Source organism: Syngnathus floridae, chromosome 2, assembly GCF_059516105.1.
Source record: "Syngnathus floridae isolate MCC-2025c chromosome 2, RoL_Sflo_1.0, whole genome shotgun sequence".
NCBI classification, from domain to species: domain Eukaryota; kingdom Metazoa; phylum Chordata; class Actinopteri; order Syngnathiformes; family Syngnathidae; genus Syngnathus; species Syngnathus floridae.
This window is the reverse complement of record NC_142414.1, coordinates 9,403,682-9,417,076: the sequence shown is the minus strand read 5'-3', so window position 1 is coordinate 9,417,076 and position 13,395 is coordinate 9,403,682. Positions and strand designations below refer to the sequence as shown.

General features: G+C 44.3%; 1 protein-coding gene, 1 long non-coding RNA gene and 1 pseudogene across 4 annotated transcripts in view; 2 read left to right on the top strand and 1 right to left on the bottom strand.

Annotated features, from left to right (window-relative positions):
- The first annotated feature begins 204 nt into the window (after positions 1-204).
- Positions 205-5,648, top strand: LOC148401620 (A disintegrin and metalloproteinase with thrombospondin motifs 1-like; annotated as a pseudogene). The gene is made up of 8 exons (XR_015853745.1): positions 205-853; positions 2,291-2,631; positions 2,724-2,856; positions 2,943-3,400; positions 3,469-3,664; positions 3,748-3,926; positions 4,166-4,341; positions 4,598-5,648. The product of XR_015853745.1 is annotated as an A disintegrin and metalloproteinase with thrombospondin motifs 1-like (transcript).
- On the bottom strand, positions 1,184-11,115 carry LOC148401619 (uncharacterized). Its single transcript, XR_015853761.1, has 2 exons — positions 10,604-11,115; positions 1,184-1,783 (listed from the first exon to the last, which is right to left on the bottom strand). It is a non-coding gene; the product is annotated as an uncharacterized LOC148401619 (long non-coding RNA).
- The window catches only part of appa (amyloid beta precursor protein a), a 21,687-nt gene continuing 17,092 nt past the window's right edge, over positions 8,801-13,395 (top strand). Inside the window, exon 1 of one of the 2 annotated variants that reach the window (XM_088358954.1) lies at positions 8,801-8,971. In XM_088358954.1, coding sequence (XP_088215080.1) covers positions 8,912-8,971 — 60 coding nt within the window. In that variant the 5' untranslated portion in view covers positions 8,801-8,911. The remainder of the gene's footprint in view (positions 8,972-13,395) is intronic. The other variant, XM_088358953.1, reaches the window with a different exon arrangement.

The following is a 13,395-nucleotide window of genomic DNA, read 5'->3' as shown; positions in this document are numbered from 1 at the left end:
TTGCCCTCAGCCCATTTTTTGTTAACAGTGATTGATTACTATGACAACGTGAAACATTTGGTTGCGCACATGACTTGGTCTTGACAGGTCCCTCATAAAATGAGGTGGGGCACCGGGGTGGGGCGTATTTAAGGTCGGACAATTGTGACTACCAGTCAAAAATCTGCGAATTTTTGTGGGGGTCAGCGGAACCAAAAAGAACCGTTACATCTGCTTGTTAGATTCCATTTCTGTATGATGTGGCTTGTCTGTGTTTCTATTGGTTTCATGGCTGGTCTGTGCACCGGCTTGACGCAAAGCCCTTGGGAAGAGAGTACCGTAGTGCCTGTCAGGCTTGACCCAACAGTCTGGCTTTCGAATGACACCCAACCGAAGGGAACCGACTCCCCTGAAGAAAAGCAGAAAATGTCGGAGATGAAAGTGTACAGGCTGGACGCGTTTGGTCAAGCGATTATCTTGCAGCTGGAGCCGGATCAGACGTTCCTGTCCCCGGGATTCGTCTTCCACATTGTGGGGACTCCCAAATCCGAGCTGAGTCAGGAACCCAAGAGCGCAGACGATCATGGTTGTTTCTTCTCCGGCACGGTAAATGGAGAAGAGCACTCCGCTGCTGCTTTAAACCTTTGCCACGGACTGAGGGGTGGGTTTTACTTTCAAGGGCAAGAGTACTCCATCAAACCTCTCAACGCAAGTGACTTCTTGATTGATGAGAAAAAGGATGAGGAAGTCCACCTCATCCGCCGGAGGGCTCGGGCAGAGGCGGGTGAGTGTGGGGTCAATGAGGACGAGGATCGACTACACACGAATCTGGAGAAAGAGCCTGAACGTGAAGCCGTCAACAAAAACCGAACAGGTAGCGTTTGTACATACACGCGCGCACACTCACACGCACACACACAAACAAAACTCTCTTTAGAACTTAATATCCATCCAGCCATCTGCTTTTCCCAGCATTTTTTAATTTTTGCTGATGCAAACGTGCATAAACAAGGATGGAAGTTGGAGTGCCTACACAAAAAAAGGGAAAAAGGAAAACCCACACAAGCGCAGAGAGAACGTTCAAATCTCACACAGTCGGACCTCAGCCAGAGATTGAAACAAAGAACCTCTCTGCTATGATGTGCTTACTATTTGGCTACCATGCTGCCTTTTGTCATGGAGTGAATGGAGCTGGGCGACCAAATGCAGCTTGGACCAAGGTTTATTGAGAGACCTCCAAATACAGACTATAGAGGCTAGACTAGGGACGAGAATAACTGAACAGAAAGACAAGAAAGACGAAACCAGAAACAAGACGAGAACAGACTAGCGACTAGAAAAACAAGAGAAACAAGAACAACTCGACAGGGTGTGATAGACAGGACTTAAATACATGAGAGGTATGGTGAGGGAGGTGACAGCCATTACATAGATTGTGAGCAGACACAGGAGGGGAGGGGCGACGTGACCAGAAACCATGGCAACATTAAAACAAGTAAACGAACGGAGACGGATTGTGACAGTACCCCCCTTCAAGGGACGGCACCCCAAAAAAGAAAAATCAAAAACTGTCCAACAAGGGGCGGGAGGGAATGGAGAGGCGGTCATACGCCGAAGGCCAACTGGGTGACGGCCGCTGGATCCGCGCCGCCGGAACTGGTGCGGCCGCAGCATCCGCGCCGTCGGAACTGGGTCGGGGGGTGGTCTTGCCTCGCTGGAGCCCAGCTCTGTAGCGTCCATGCCGCAACTGCGGGAGCCGGTTACCGGTGGTCCAAGCGCTGGTCGCTGAATTGGTCGGATTGTTCTCTCAAGTAGTGAATGGTTAATTGAGGGAACTCAAAAGACAGACTATAGAGGCTCAACTCGAAAAACAAGAAAGACGAGACCAGAAACAAGACGAGAACAGACTAGCGACTAGAAAAACAAGCGATACAAGAACAACCCGACAAGATGTGACAAGCAGACAGGACTTAAATACTTGACAGGTAGGTGACACCTATTCTATAGATTGTGAGCAGACACAGGAAGGGAGGGGCGACGCGAACAGTAACCATGGCAACAATAAAACAAGGAAACGAACGGAGACGGATCGTGGCACCTTTATTAACAGCAGATTGTTAAACACAAATAAAATGCAGAAAGCAAAAATGACCAATTTGATTTACTTGAGTGTTTTTCTGTCCCTGCTACTTTTCACATTTGTGCACAACACTGAAGTTGACCTCTGCAAAACGTTTCATTAGGAACAACTGCACAAAAAATGACAGAAAACATTGTAATAAGTTTTCTTAACCCTCATCCTATCCCCCAGGCCACCACAGGACCAAGCGTTTTGTTTCCACTCCTCGCTATCTGGAGATTTTGCTGGTGGCTGACCAGTCCATGGCCGAATTCCACGGTGCCGGGATCAAGACTTACCTCCTCAACATCATGGCAGTGGCATCTCGTCTGTATCGCCACCCCAGCATCCACAACTCCATCAGCCTGACTGTGGTAAAGCTGCTGGTGGTCGATGACAAAGAGCGAGGCCCTCAAGTATCACCCAATGCTGGAATGACTCTCCGCAACTTCTGCCAGTGGCAGCGGCAGCACAATCCCCCCAGCGACCGCCACCCTGAGCACTATGACACAGCTATGCTCATCACCAGAATGGTAGATTGGAGGAGTATGAGAAGAATTGTGGGGAAGAAGGAAAGAAAAAATGGATAAAGAGCATGTTTTGACTCCTTGGTCTGTTTCTTCAGAACCTGTGTGGTCCCCGTTTCTGTGACACTCTTGGACTGGCTGAAGTCGGTACGGTGTGTGACCCAGACACTAGCTGCTCAATTGTTGAAGATGACGGGCTCCTCACTGCATTCACCGTGGCACATGAACTAGGTGAGTAGAAAAATGCTCAGGTCTGATGTGTGACAATGATGCGTCATGAGCACAATTAAGTGAGGTTTTGTTATACTGTCCCGTAGGCCATGTCCTCAACATGCCTCACGATGATGCCCAGATATGCTCTAGGGTGAATGGTCCCCACTGGGGCTCCCACATAATGGGGTCCACCCTGACCAGTATTGACCAGCAGCAGCCATGGTCCGCCTGTTCCGCACTCACGGTCGCCAATTTTCTCAACAATGGCCACGGTCAATGTCTGCTTGATAAACCAGTCAAGGCTCAAGCGCTCCCTCCGGCCCAACCCGGGACAGTCTACGATGCAGGCCATCAGTGTCGGCTGAGTTTCGGTGCCGACGCCAAACATTGCCCTCACCCTAGTACTACTTGTGCGGCTCTGTGGTGCTACGTTAGGGCATTCAACGGTTTGCTGGTTTGCGAGACCAAGAACGCCCCATGGGCCGATGGAACGCCCTGTGGGCACAACAGCTACTGCCTGACGGGGCAGTGTCTCACTAAGTCTCAAGCTTCCACACATCAGGTAGAAACGTAACTTCTTTTATTCTCATGCCTCGGGTATAAGTCAGATTGTAACCAATGCCCTTATAGCATTTCCAGATTCCTGTCAACAGTGGCTGGGGAGTGTGGGGTCCTTGGGGTGACTGCTCTCGGACATGCGGGGGAGGGGTGCAGTACTCCTTCCGTTCATGTGATAACCCTTTGCCAAGGAATGGAGGCAAGTACTGTGAGGGCAAGAGGATCCAGTACCGCTCTTGTAACACAGAGCTCTGCCCTGACACCAATGGTAAAGCAACAAAAATTGTCACTTGATTGGGAATTATTCAAAAGGTGCAAACACGATCACTGAGAATTCTCTTTACTCCTCAGGCTTGTCATTTCGGGAGGAGCAGTGTCTGGCTCACAATGACATGTCAGCCCAAATGTCTCTTGGATCAGCCAATGGTGTTCAATGGGTGCCCAAATATGCCGGTGTTTCACCCAAAGACCGTTGCAAGCTTATGTGCAGGGCCAAGGGAACAGGATACTTCACTGTCCTCAAATCCAAGGCAAGAATTTTGAAAAATATTTTGGTATATTTTGAATGTCTTGACAAATTTTAATTACCCTAGTGCTGACATGGAAGACAAATGATCAGGTTTCATCTTCCAGCACCCTGACTGCCAATGTACTTTTTTTGAAAGTAAAATACAGTTACTCGTAGAAAAAAACTGTCAAATTAAACCATCAACAAATGAAACAAGAGCATAGCTAAAAATCCTAATCTCAAGGTGTCTATTGCTCCCAGGTGGCGGATGGAACACCCTGCAGCCCCGATTCCACCTCAGTTTGTGTTCAAGGCCAATGTGTCAGGGCTGGATGCGATCGCGTTATCGGCTCCAACCAGCGTCACGATAAATGTGGAGTATGTGGAGGGAATGGCTTCAGCTGCAGAAGAGTGTCAGGCTCACTGCGGCGCACCAGGTACGCCATGATACTTTTTGTTCGGAACATTAATAACGATGGCCAGTTATTTATTGCAAGGTCAAATCAAAGATCAAATCACTGATGGAATATCTTTTTGTGGAGTTTGCATTCACTTGAGCTTTCTCATGCGTGTTAGGTTTATGACAACTCTACATTGTCAATCATTGTGATTGAAAGTGTGCATTAGCGATTGGCTAGCAACTAGTGTAGTATAGTTGTGGCCTAAACTAAACAATTGTTGTCTTTGTTACAGGCCTGGGTACCAAGACGTGGTGACAATCCCAGCAGGCGCCACCCATCTTGACATCAGACAGCGCGCCCCTGGTAACGGTCGTCATGACAATAGTTACTTGGCACTGCGCAGACAAGATGGTACCTACCTGTTGAATGGTGATTATAAGCCAATGACAAAGGAGACGGACATCACTCTGCGAGGGGCCCTACTGCGCTACAGTGGCTCTTCTGCCCGTCTTGAGCGGCTTCGCAGTTTTTCCCCCCTCCCCGAGCCTCTCACTATTCAGGTGTTGTCTGTGGGAGCAGCCCCAAGACCCAGAGTGAAGTACAGCTACTTTGCCTTAAAACCCAATAACGCTGCTTCTTCCAATAACAACGGAGGTCGTCGGCAATTTGTCAATGCTATCCGAAAGTTGGGTGCTGAGTGGGCTCTGATGGAGTGGGGTCCCTGTTCCCAGACCTGTGGAGGTGGCATGCAACAGAGAGAGGTGGTTTGTCTGGATCCCCAGGGACATCCATCTAAGGATTGTCCAGAAGAATTGCAGCCATTGGCCTCACGATCCTGTGCCTCTCAGCCTTGCCCCTCTTGGCTTCTCGGAGAATAGTCCGCATGCTCAAAAACCTGTGGCAGAGGTTTCCGAAAACGCCAACTTCGATGCATTGGCTATGATGGCCTCACACTGACCCATGACAGCTGTGACTCCAAAATCCGCCCGCGACCCCTCCTGGAGCTGTGTTATCAAGGTGCCTGCTAAGGACTGCTTTGACAATCTGACGGGTTTTTTTTTTGTTGTTCTTTCATTCCCCATGTCAGAGACTGCATCAATACATTACACATCCACACACAATGTCAGAAAGACTTAACGAGGGACTTGTCTCCTGCTACTACTTCATAAGTCTCTCCTGTCTACTGCAAAGGCATCTTGTTTAAGCAGTTTTTCCTCTTTTTTCATAATTAATTTTTGAACTGTTAAATATAGTCATGGGGCCATTTTGATATTATTTTCATTTGTTAATGGGATCACAGAAGGAAGTATAGACTATAAAGAGAATTTATGCAACGTTTTATATATCCATATATATTTGTTTCTTGGTTCATGAATAAAATATTGGCTCTGGAGAAAATTGTCATTTCAAACTTATAGCACTTCTGTATTTGACACACTTGTGAAAACACACACTTTCCACATCCCATATGGAAGCTTCTCGTCTTTTTATGCCACGGCATCATTACTGCTAAAAGAAACATCTGGAAGTCATCACGGGTTATTACTGCACTGTGTAGGTGTGCATGAAAAATGGACATGGCGCCAGGGTTGGTGTGTTCAGCACATCATACTTTGACGCTCACATGTGACACGGGGCTACCCAAATTTGTCCCCACTCAAATTACAAATGGCCTCTGTAAAGGGATCTGTTGAATGGCTCAATGGAGTTATACGCCATAGTCTCCACTTTGCTGCACCATTTAATGGTGGTCTTTTAAAAGAGTGATGAGCTACAAAGCTGCTCTTTTGATATCAAAGTCAAAGTCAAAGTCTCCTTTATTGTCAATTCCTCCGCATGTCAAGACACACAAAGAGATCGAAATTACGTTTCTCACTATCCCAGGGTGACAAGACAGAGTTCACAACGCACATACAAGTAAACAACACAGGAAAAATAAAACAAGAAGATGAACAATAAGAGTGATAGCACGCTAGCCGCTCACGATGCACAGCAGAGTCCGGAAAGATGACAGTCAACCAGGCCACTGTGAACACGAGCACACAGCAGGCACGCACTGTCCGGTTCGTGGATCCTATCAGGCGAACGCAACCCATCTTGTCGTCCCGCGAACGAACGTACGCCAGGAGAATGAAAGGCACGGCTGGGCGAGCTGGGTTGGCCGCAAGCCTGGCCCGACGTCTCCGCGCTGGCCCCTCTTCCGCTGCCTCGCAGACCCGCTGCCGACGCATCCCAAGAATGCTCCAGGACGGAGCAGTCCGAGCTCACGACGCAGTCCAACCGGGGGAGGAAGAGCAGGCCAGTCCGGCGTCGCTCCATGACGAAGCAGTCCGAGCGCCCTTAATCTCTCCGCACCAAAGTCCAGAACGCCATAAAACCCACTTCCGCCGATGTTGAGCAGAACATGCCCGCCGCACTAGTACCACGACGTATCACACGAGACGAACACACACAAAACTGCCGGACAAACACTCAGTAAACACTCACAAAACACCGAACGGGACAGAGAGTGGCCGCTGCGTGTATTCTAAAAATACACCCCCCGGTACCTGCATGTTTTGTGTTGGAGTGGTAAAAACAGCGGCAGTGTGTGCAAGTTCGCTTGCGGGTACATCATCTGCACGTTTATCATCATTTATTTATTACCTTTCATTATGTCTTCTCGCAAGACAATCTTTGCTTTGTTATGCAGCTCACAATCATGTTTCACACAGAATGATGTTGCAGTCTGAAATACTTCACAACACCCCTTGTATTTTAAAACTAGAAGTCAAGATCATATTTTGAACAATCAGAGCCTTCAAGTTGGAGCTGGAGCTTTCTTCTCAGCGACTTTGATAGTTTATAGTGGAAAGGAAAATAACGTCTGCGGTGCTGCCATTTTACCACTAGAGGGCACAAAAGGCTCATCAAACCCATTAAGTGGATGGATATTTTAGAAGTTTATTCCACAATAATTGAAATTAATCATACAAAAGGCAAGTTCATTGTGGTGACGTGATAGCTAACGTGCTTTTAGGAACACAAATGTTCTTTATGTCGGACATTTTCCGTATCAAGAATCAAATTAATTTATACTTGAAAAATATACTTAAAAAAATTTGTGTGCATCCCTAAATTTTCTACAGGATGACTCAATTCAGCTAATGCTTTGCCTTAGCTCGAGATGCTGCAATATTATACCCCATTTTTTGCAACATTCCATTTTGTTAATATTGTAATATCCCCTCCCACTCCTTACCCAAGGTGCACCAGTAAATGATTACATGGATCTTCCACTGGCAGCAGAAATGCAGCTCTCGTGGCCTGGTTATGTAGGCCAGAAAATAACCTCAGGTGTATTAAGCAGGGCCCAGCACAATAATGATTCAGCACTTAGATTACCTGAGCAGTGAAATGTTCTGCTGAGTAAATTGAAACTTGACCATGGTGTTGAGGAAATTAGTAATAGTTTAATACAATGTAGGACAGGACAATGAGGCACTGCAACCGAGCCTGCAGCCATAACCAAAAGCTTGTCTGTCTCCGGCTGTGCACTTCAAAGGGTCCGAGAAGTCTTTTTTCTATTGAGGACTACTTTTCTAAGCATACGAGGGAATATTATTGCACCAGCAAAAAGATCTTCACACGCTAAAACACAAGTGGACTTGTTTTCTTTAATTCATTTTTTAAAATTATTTCGTCGATGTCATTGTTTCTGGGATGTAACTGGATTCAGGTATTTCTGAACAAAGCACGCCTGGCATGTCCAGGATGGAAAATGGAATGGCTTATCACACTTTAAATTGAAAATGTTAAAACACTGAGGTTGAACTGACGTCACAAGATGAGCAACTCTGAAATGACAATATTGTTAATATTGTCATTTCAGTATTACTAAATCAACTGCAGTTGTGTTGACTCAAACAACTTTAAAAAATAATAATAATAATGTGATTGCTCTGTGGCTGAATGGTGAATCAGACTTTATTGTTTTTAGAGCAAAAGCGACAGCATCTCCTGTTGTGTTTCTTATTGTGAATTAAAGATGCAACTTTATGGACTGCATTTCTTCTTGCGCTTCTTCCTGTTCATTCATTGCAACAGAAATGTGTGCAGTTAATCATCCTTTTATATTTCTGGATCAAATTGGCCCATTTAAAACTCAGGAAATGCTATTTCACTTTGTGACAAAAATTAAAATTTCTTCGAAAACATTTTGAAAATACATCTTTTAATTTACTTGATATAGTTAGATACTAAAGACAGATAGATAGATAGATAGATAGATAGATAGATAGATAGATAGATAGATAGATAGATAGATAGATAGATAGATAGATAGATAGATAGATAGATAGATAGATAGATAGATAGATAGATAGATAGATAGATAGATAGATAGATAGATAGATAGATAGATTTGGGATAAACGTGCGTAAATCTATGACGACAACGGGATCATGCGCGTGTGTCACGCCTCCGTTGTCACGTGATCCGGCACGGAGCAGCTGTGCGGTTTGGGTGTCGCGCGTAGTCAGACAACGGGAGTCGCAGGCGCTGAACATACGCAGTCTCGGACCCACAAAACGTGTAATTGTTCGGAGAGTCGTGTACACGAAAAGACATGGGGGATCGAATGGCCTTAATGTTACTGGCCATTGTGGCTTCAACTCTGGCAGTCGAGGTAAGTTTGTGATTTTACACCGTTACAACGCACGACTCCGCTTCGATGCGGCTGTCATTGGAAGTAAGCTCGCTGACGTTAGCCGCTGCAAGACCGGAAATTAGGCGTCAATGCCTTTCATAACGCTCTAAAACTTATCACAAAAGAAGCCATAAATAGGCTGCTAATAACTACTGAATAGCAAACAGATGAAATTATATTTATTTCAGTTTTGATCAAGTCCATGTTATTACCTGAAAGATTGGCCAACATACTATTTTGGATATTGCTTCTATTTTAACTGTGAAAGAACCGGAAGTGTCACCGTAATAACATTTTATCTAACACCCATTGTTGAAATGCGATTTAATAACTAGTCCAAGCATATACCGCATTGCAAAATGTTGTCATGCAACAAACGTGAGATATGGCTGTCCAGTTTAATGCAAGCATCTTCTATTAACACTTGAGTTTGCAAGACGCAATCTTTTTTTTTTTTTTTTGCGGTGAAAGCCTCAGGTCAAACCCATGGTAACTGTTTTTGTTCCCTTTAAACCATTCGAATGGATGGTGTCCGTTTTCATATGTTGTGGCTCACATTTTTCCCTAGTATAAGTTAATTCATACCCCGCCAGTCTCCACCTCTATTTCGTTACTAGTTAACGCGACGCGGTGGATTTTCTGTTGTTTACCTCCAACACACCGCTTAAGCGAAAAACGTTTTGTATCCTTGTTCAGGAGCCGAAGGCTAATTTTAGGCGAGTGGGCGTGTTTGGGAGTGAAATGAGGCGTCACGACATATGTATACGTATATAGTATGAAAGATCATCATGACGTTAAGACACTAAGAAAAGTGACCGTGTGGGAAGCGACAAGATGAACATTGTGACCGAAGAAATAACACATTTTAATCGTTTGATGGAGAAAAGCGAAGTAAGATGGCGACGGTGCACTGCAGCATTAGGGTCGAGAGAGCTCAAGAGCTGGAAAGCCACGGGCGCTATTGTTGCATTCCTGCCCCTTCCTCCGATTCTTTTTTAGCTCCAGCCTTTTTGTGCTTAAGTACTTGACCAAGTGACTTGCAAAATGCAGTTTCCATAAGCATGTTGAAGAAAATAGAAGATAAATGTCCCAAGCATTCTTGACGCAATCGCGCCAAATGAAACGCATGCACCTAAGTCGGAACGTGCAGTAGACCTGCAGTGTTAAAGTCACAATTTGCGTGTAAATATTTGGAAGAACAATTTTAGACCATAACAACATAAAACAACATCATCAGTAACTTGGTATGCTTTCTTTTGGGTCACGTGACGACGTCCTCAAAATGTACAGTGTCGTTACAATCATATACCGAGTACCTGCTAGAATAAAATTTTCAGTGTATCCTCTTACTCGAACATATGTAGCCAACATTATTCACAGAGATGAGTGCATTAAAAATAAAATGTCTCCCGTTATTGCTTCTGCCTAGCAGGGGACAAGATACAGTCGTCCCCAACCTTTTTTGCGCCACGGTCCGGTTACGTGTCCGGCCTTTATACAAATAAATAATACATTTATATCAATAAATAATACATTTATAATAAATTCGATGAAATAAAATAGTACGACTGGCATAAAAACAAGTATAAACGACATGAAAATAAAACTCACCATTACGTTGAATTAGTGGGAGCACTGAGCTTGTTTCTCAGAAACGAGCCGGCGTAATCGGAGACAATGACACCCGAAGTGGTTAAGGTTTGTCTTTTAATACAGGATGCTTGGTCTCCATGTGCCCAAGCACTTTTGAAGACTTCATTGACTCGTTAGCTAGCCTGTTGCCAGTCGCCACATATTATGCAGAGTGGGCTTGCTTGGCAAGTCACCTGTGGCGATAAATCCATATTTTAAGTAGAACTTTCTTTTAAATGTAGCTTTTGTTAGAAGTCGTAGCCTCTTCTTCTTCCGTCTCCTCGTTGGGCTTTTTACCCTTTCCGAAGAAGCTTTCCAAACATGTCTGTTTCTTGCTCATTTTTGCTAGCTTCGCGGACTCGACTGGGGGGAGGAGCTTCTTGACCAAATTAACCTGTGTCAAGAGACACGGATGCACTGACGGATGTAATTGGGAGTGAATATATTTTTCAAAATAAATTCTTATTCATTTTTGCTAGCTTTGCGGACTCGGCTGGGGGAACATGTCACGTGACCGGGGGAACATGTCACGTGACCGGGACGAGCGTCTTGACCTGAATTAATTGATCGTCGATTAAAAAAAATTATATATATATATATATATATATATATATATATATAATTTTTTTTTTCTGTGCGGCTTGGCGGCCTGGTACCAAGTGACCCACGGACCGGTACCGGAATTAAAAGACCAGTATACAGAATTCTGCAAAACAACAAACAAGTCGACAAATATGATATCGGAGCAAGCCGAGGAAGGACACATTAAATGTTGGTGCATATCCTGTTAAAGGTGTACATGGTGCAATCCTTAATTGACAAATACCAAGACTTCAAAATAAAGAGATTACAGACCTACCAATAAAATTGCACAAAGTGTCCCCCCTTCATATAATTGCATTGTCTAATTCAATTTTTAATTGAATTCATTAGCAAACAAATGCCAATAAAAGCATAACTTTGTTGCTGGACATAATATCTGCAGTCGTTTTAATTTTTGGGTTACATTTGTCCCTGGCATGTTCATTGTGTGAAGAGCGAGAGGGCCTCACTGCGCAAGTCTGTTGCTTTTATTGTTTGGAACATTTGCCCATTTTCTTATCGACTCCTACACGCCCCCTTGTAATCAGTTCGCATGGAATGAATCATTTGGGCTGCACCTTAAGCAGGGCAGTCAGTATCTTTGTTCCTAATCCTTTGCTTACATGACTCATGACTTTACTCATGAGTTTAGAGTGTAACTCAGAACCCGGAAAATCTCATGGATTGAAATCATGAGAGGATCACGATGAAACCCAATTTGAGAAGACCTGGCTTTCTTCAACAACTTGATTACCCTTTGTGCCCTGACAAAAATATATATATTTTTTTTCTGTTGCCATTGTCCCAGTAACTGAGGATAATGCTAATCTTTATTTCTTCCTCAATGTATTGTAACAACGCCATTTTCCCAGTAGTGTAGTTCAGAACAGTCCAATCCTGCCTGGCTAAATAATGATAGCTGTGCCACTTGTACCTTGTACATGAAACATTCTAGGAATAAGACAGAACGTCACCCACTGATAAATGTAGCAGAAAAGAAACAACACAGATGCCTTTCAGGGCAACTCCCAGTTTTTTTTATTGTTGTGTTTTTTTTTTTTTACATACTGAGACTGATGCAGAGCCAGGAGCCCCGATAATGCACTTTAGTGGACCCAAAATGTACATTACGTCCTATTTCTTCTCCACAACTAGCCCCATTCATCACTGTCCGGGTGTGACACCCGCATGTAAATGTCAGCAGTGTGCTGCTAGAGCGTGCCCTTCATTTCACAGCTGGCGAGTAGGCATCTGTTAGTGGCGGATTTGATTAATAATCGTGAAGTGAGTTGCGCTGATCTGCATCCTTACTCGGCGCAGGCATGTAGCTGTGCACACTCAAGCGTGTATCTGCCATTTCACGTCCAGATGACTGGGCCGACCGGCATGCTTTTAGAGTGACAATGCTTTGCTCACATCAAGGCTGTGGTGTGTGTTGGACCATCCTTTTGAAAGGCCATGAAATCAAATTGGACCATCTCTTGGGCGACATATACCATATATCACTGTAAATAACTGAGCAGGGCTTTTCCTGGCCCAAACTAAGGTGGTACCATTCTGATTACTATTTGCACCTTTTCTATGAAATAGAGTTGCATAATTAGAAGACCAATATCCAACAACATCACTAGCATGGCTCCCACACATACAAAATAGACGTTTTGGAAAACTGTTCTGTATCAAGCCATTAAGGCCTAAAGCGCTTGGCAAAAAAAAAAGCCTCCTAAATCTAAGGGTGACTTTAAAAGCACTCCCGAAAACCTCAAGTGTTACTGGACTAAATAATTGATATCTCAGCCTCTGTAGTAGATAAAAACATAATTCCAAAAACATTTGAGATCTTACAATTGTGGCTTTCGACAATGTAAACCTGAGTTTATTTTTATAAATATTGTCCTCAAGCGTGTCGTTACCTTGACATTCCTACAAATTTACCATGCTTCAAAAAGAATTCCGGAAATTCTATGAGCCAACGGCGCCGTCACGTGTTGATCCTGATGCATTTGATTGGCTACAAGATCGAGACTTAGTCACGGAAAACAAGAACGCCGCATCCGTGTTCCGGTTTTAAAGGTAAAAATGTGTAACGTGAAACGAAAAAAATAAATCAAATGTTCTCATGTCCTCCCTGTCTGACCCATCAATGACAACTTTGCAGCTTAAGTCCAAGTTCTTTGCTTTGAGTCTGG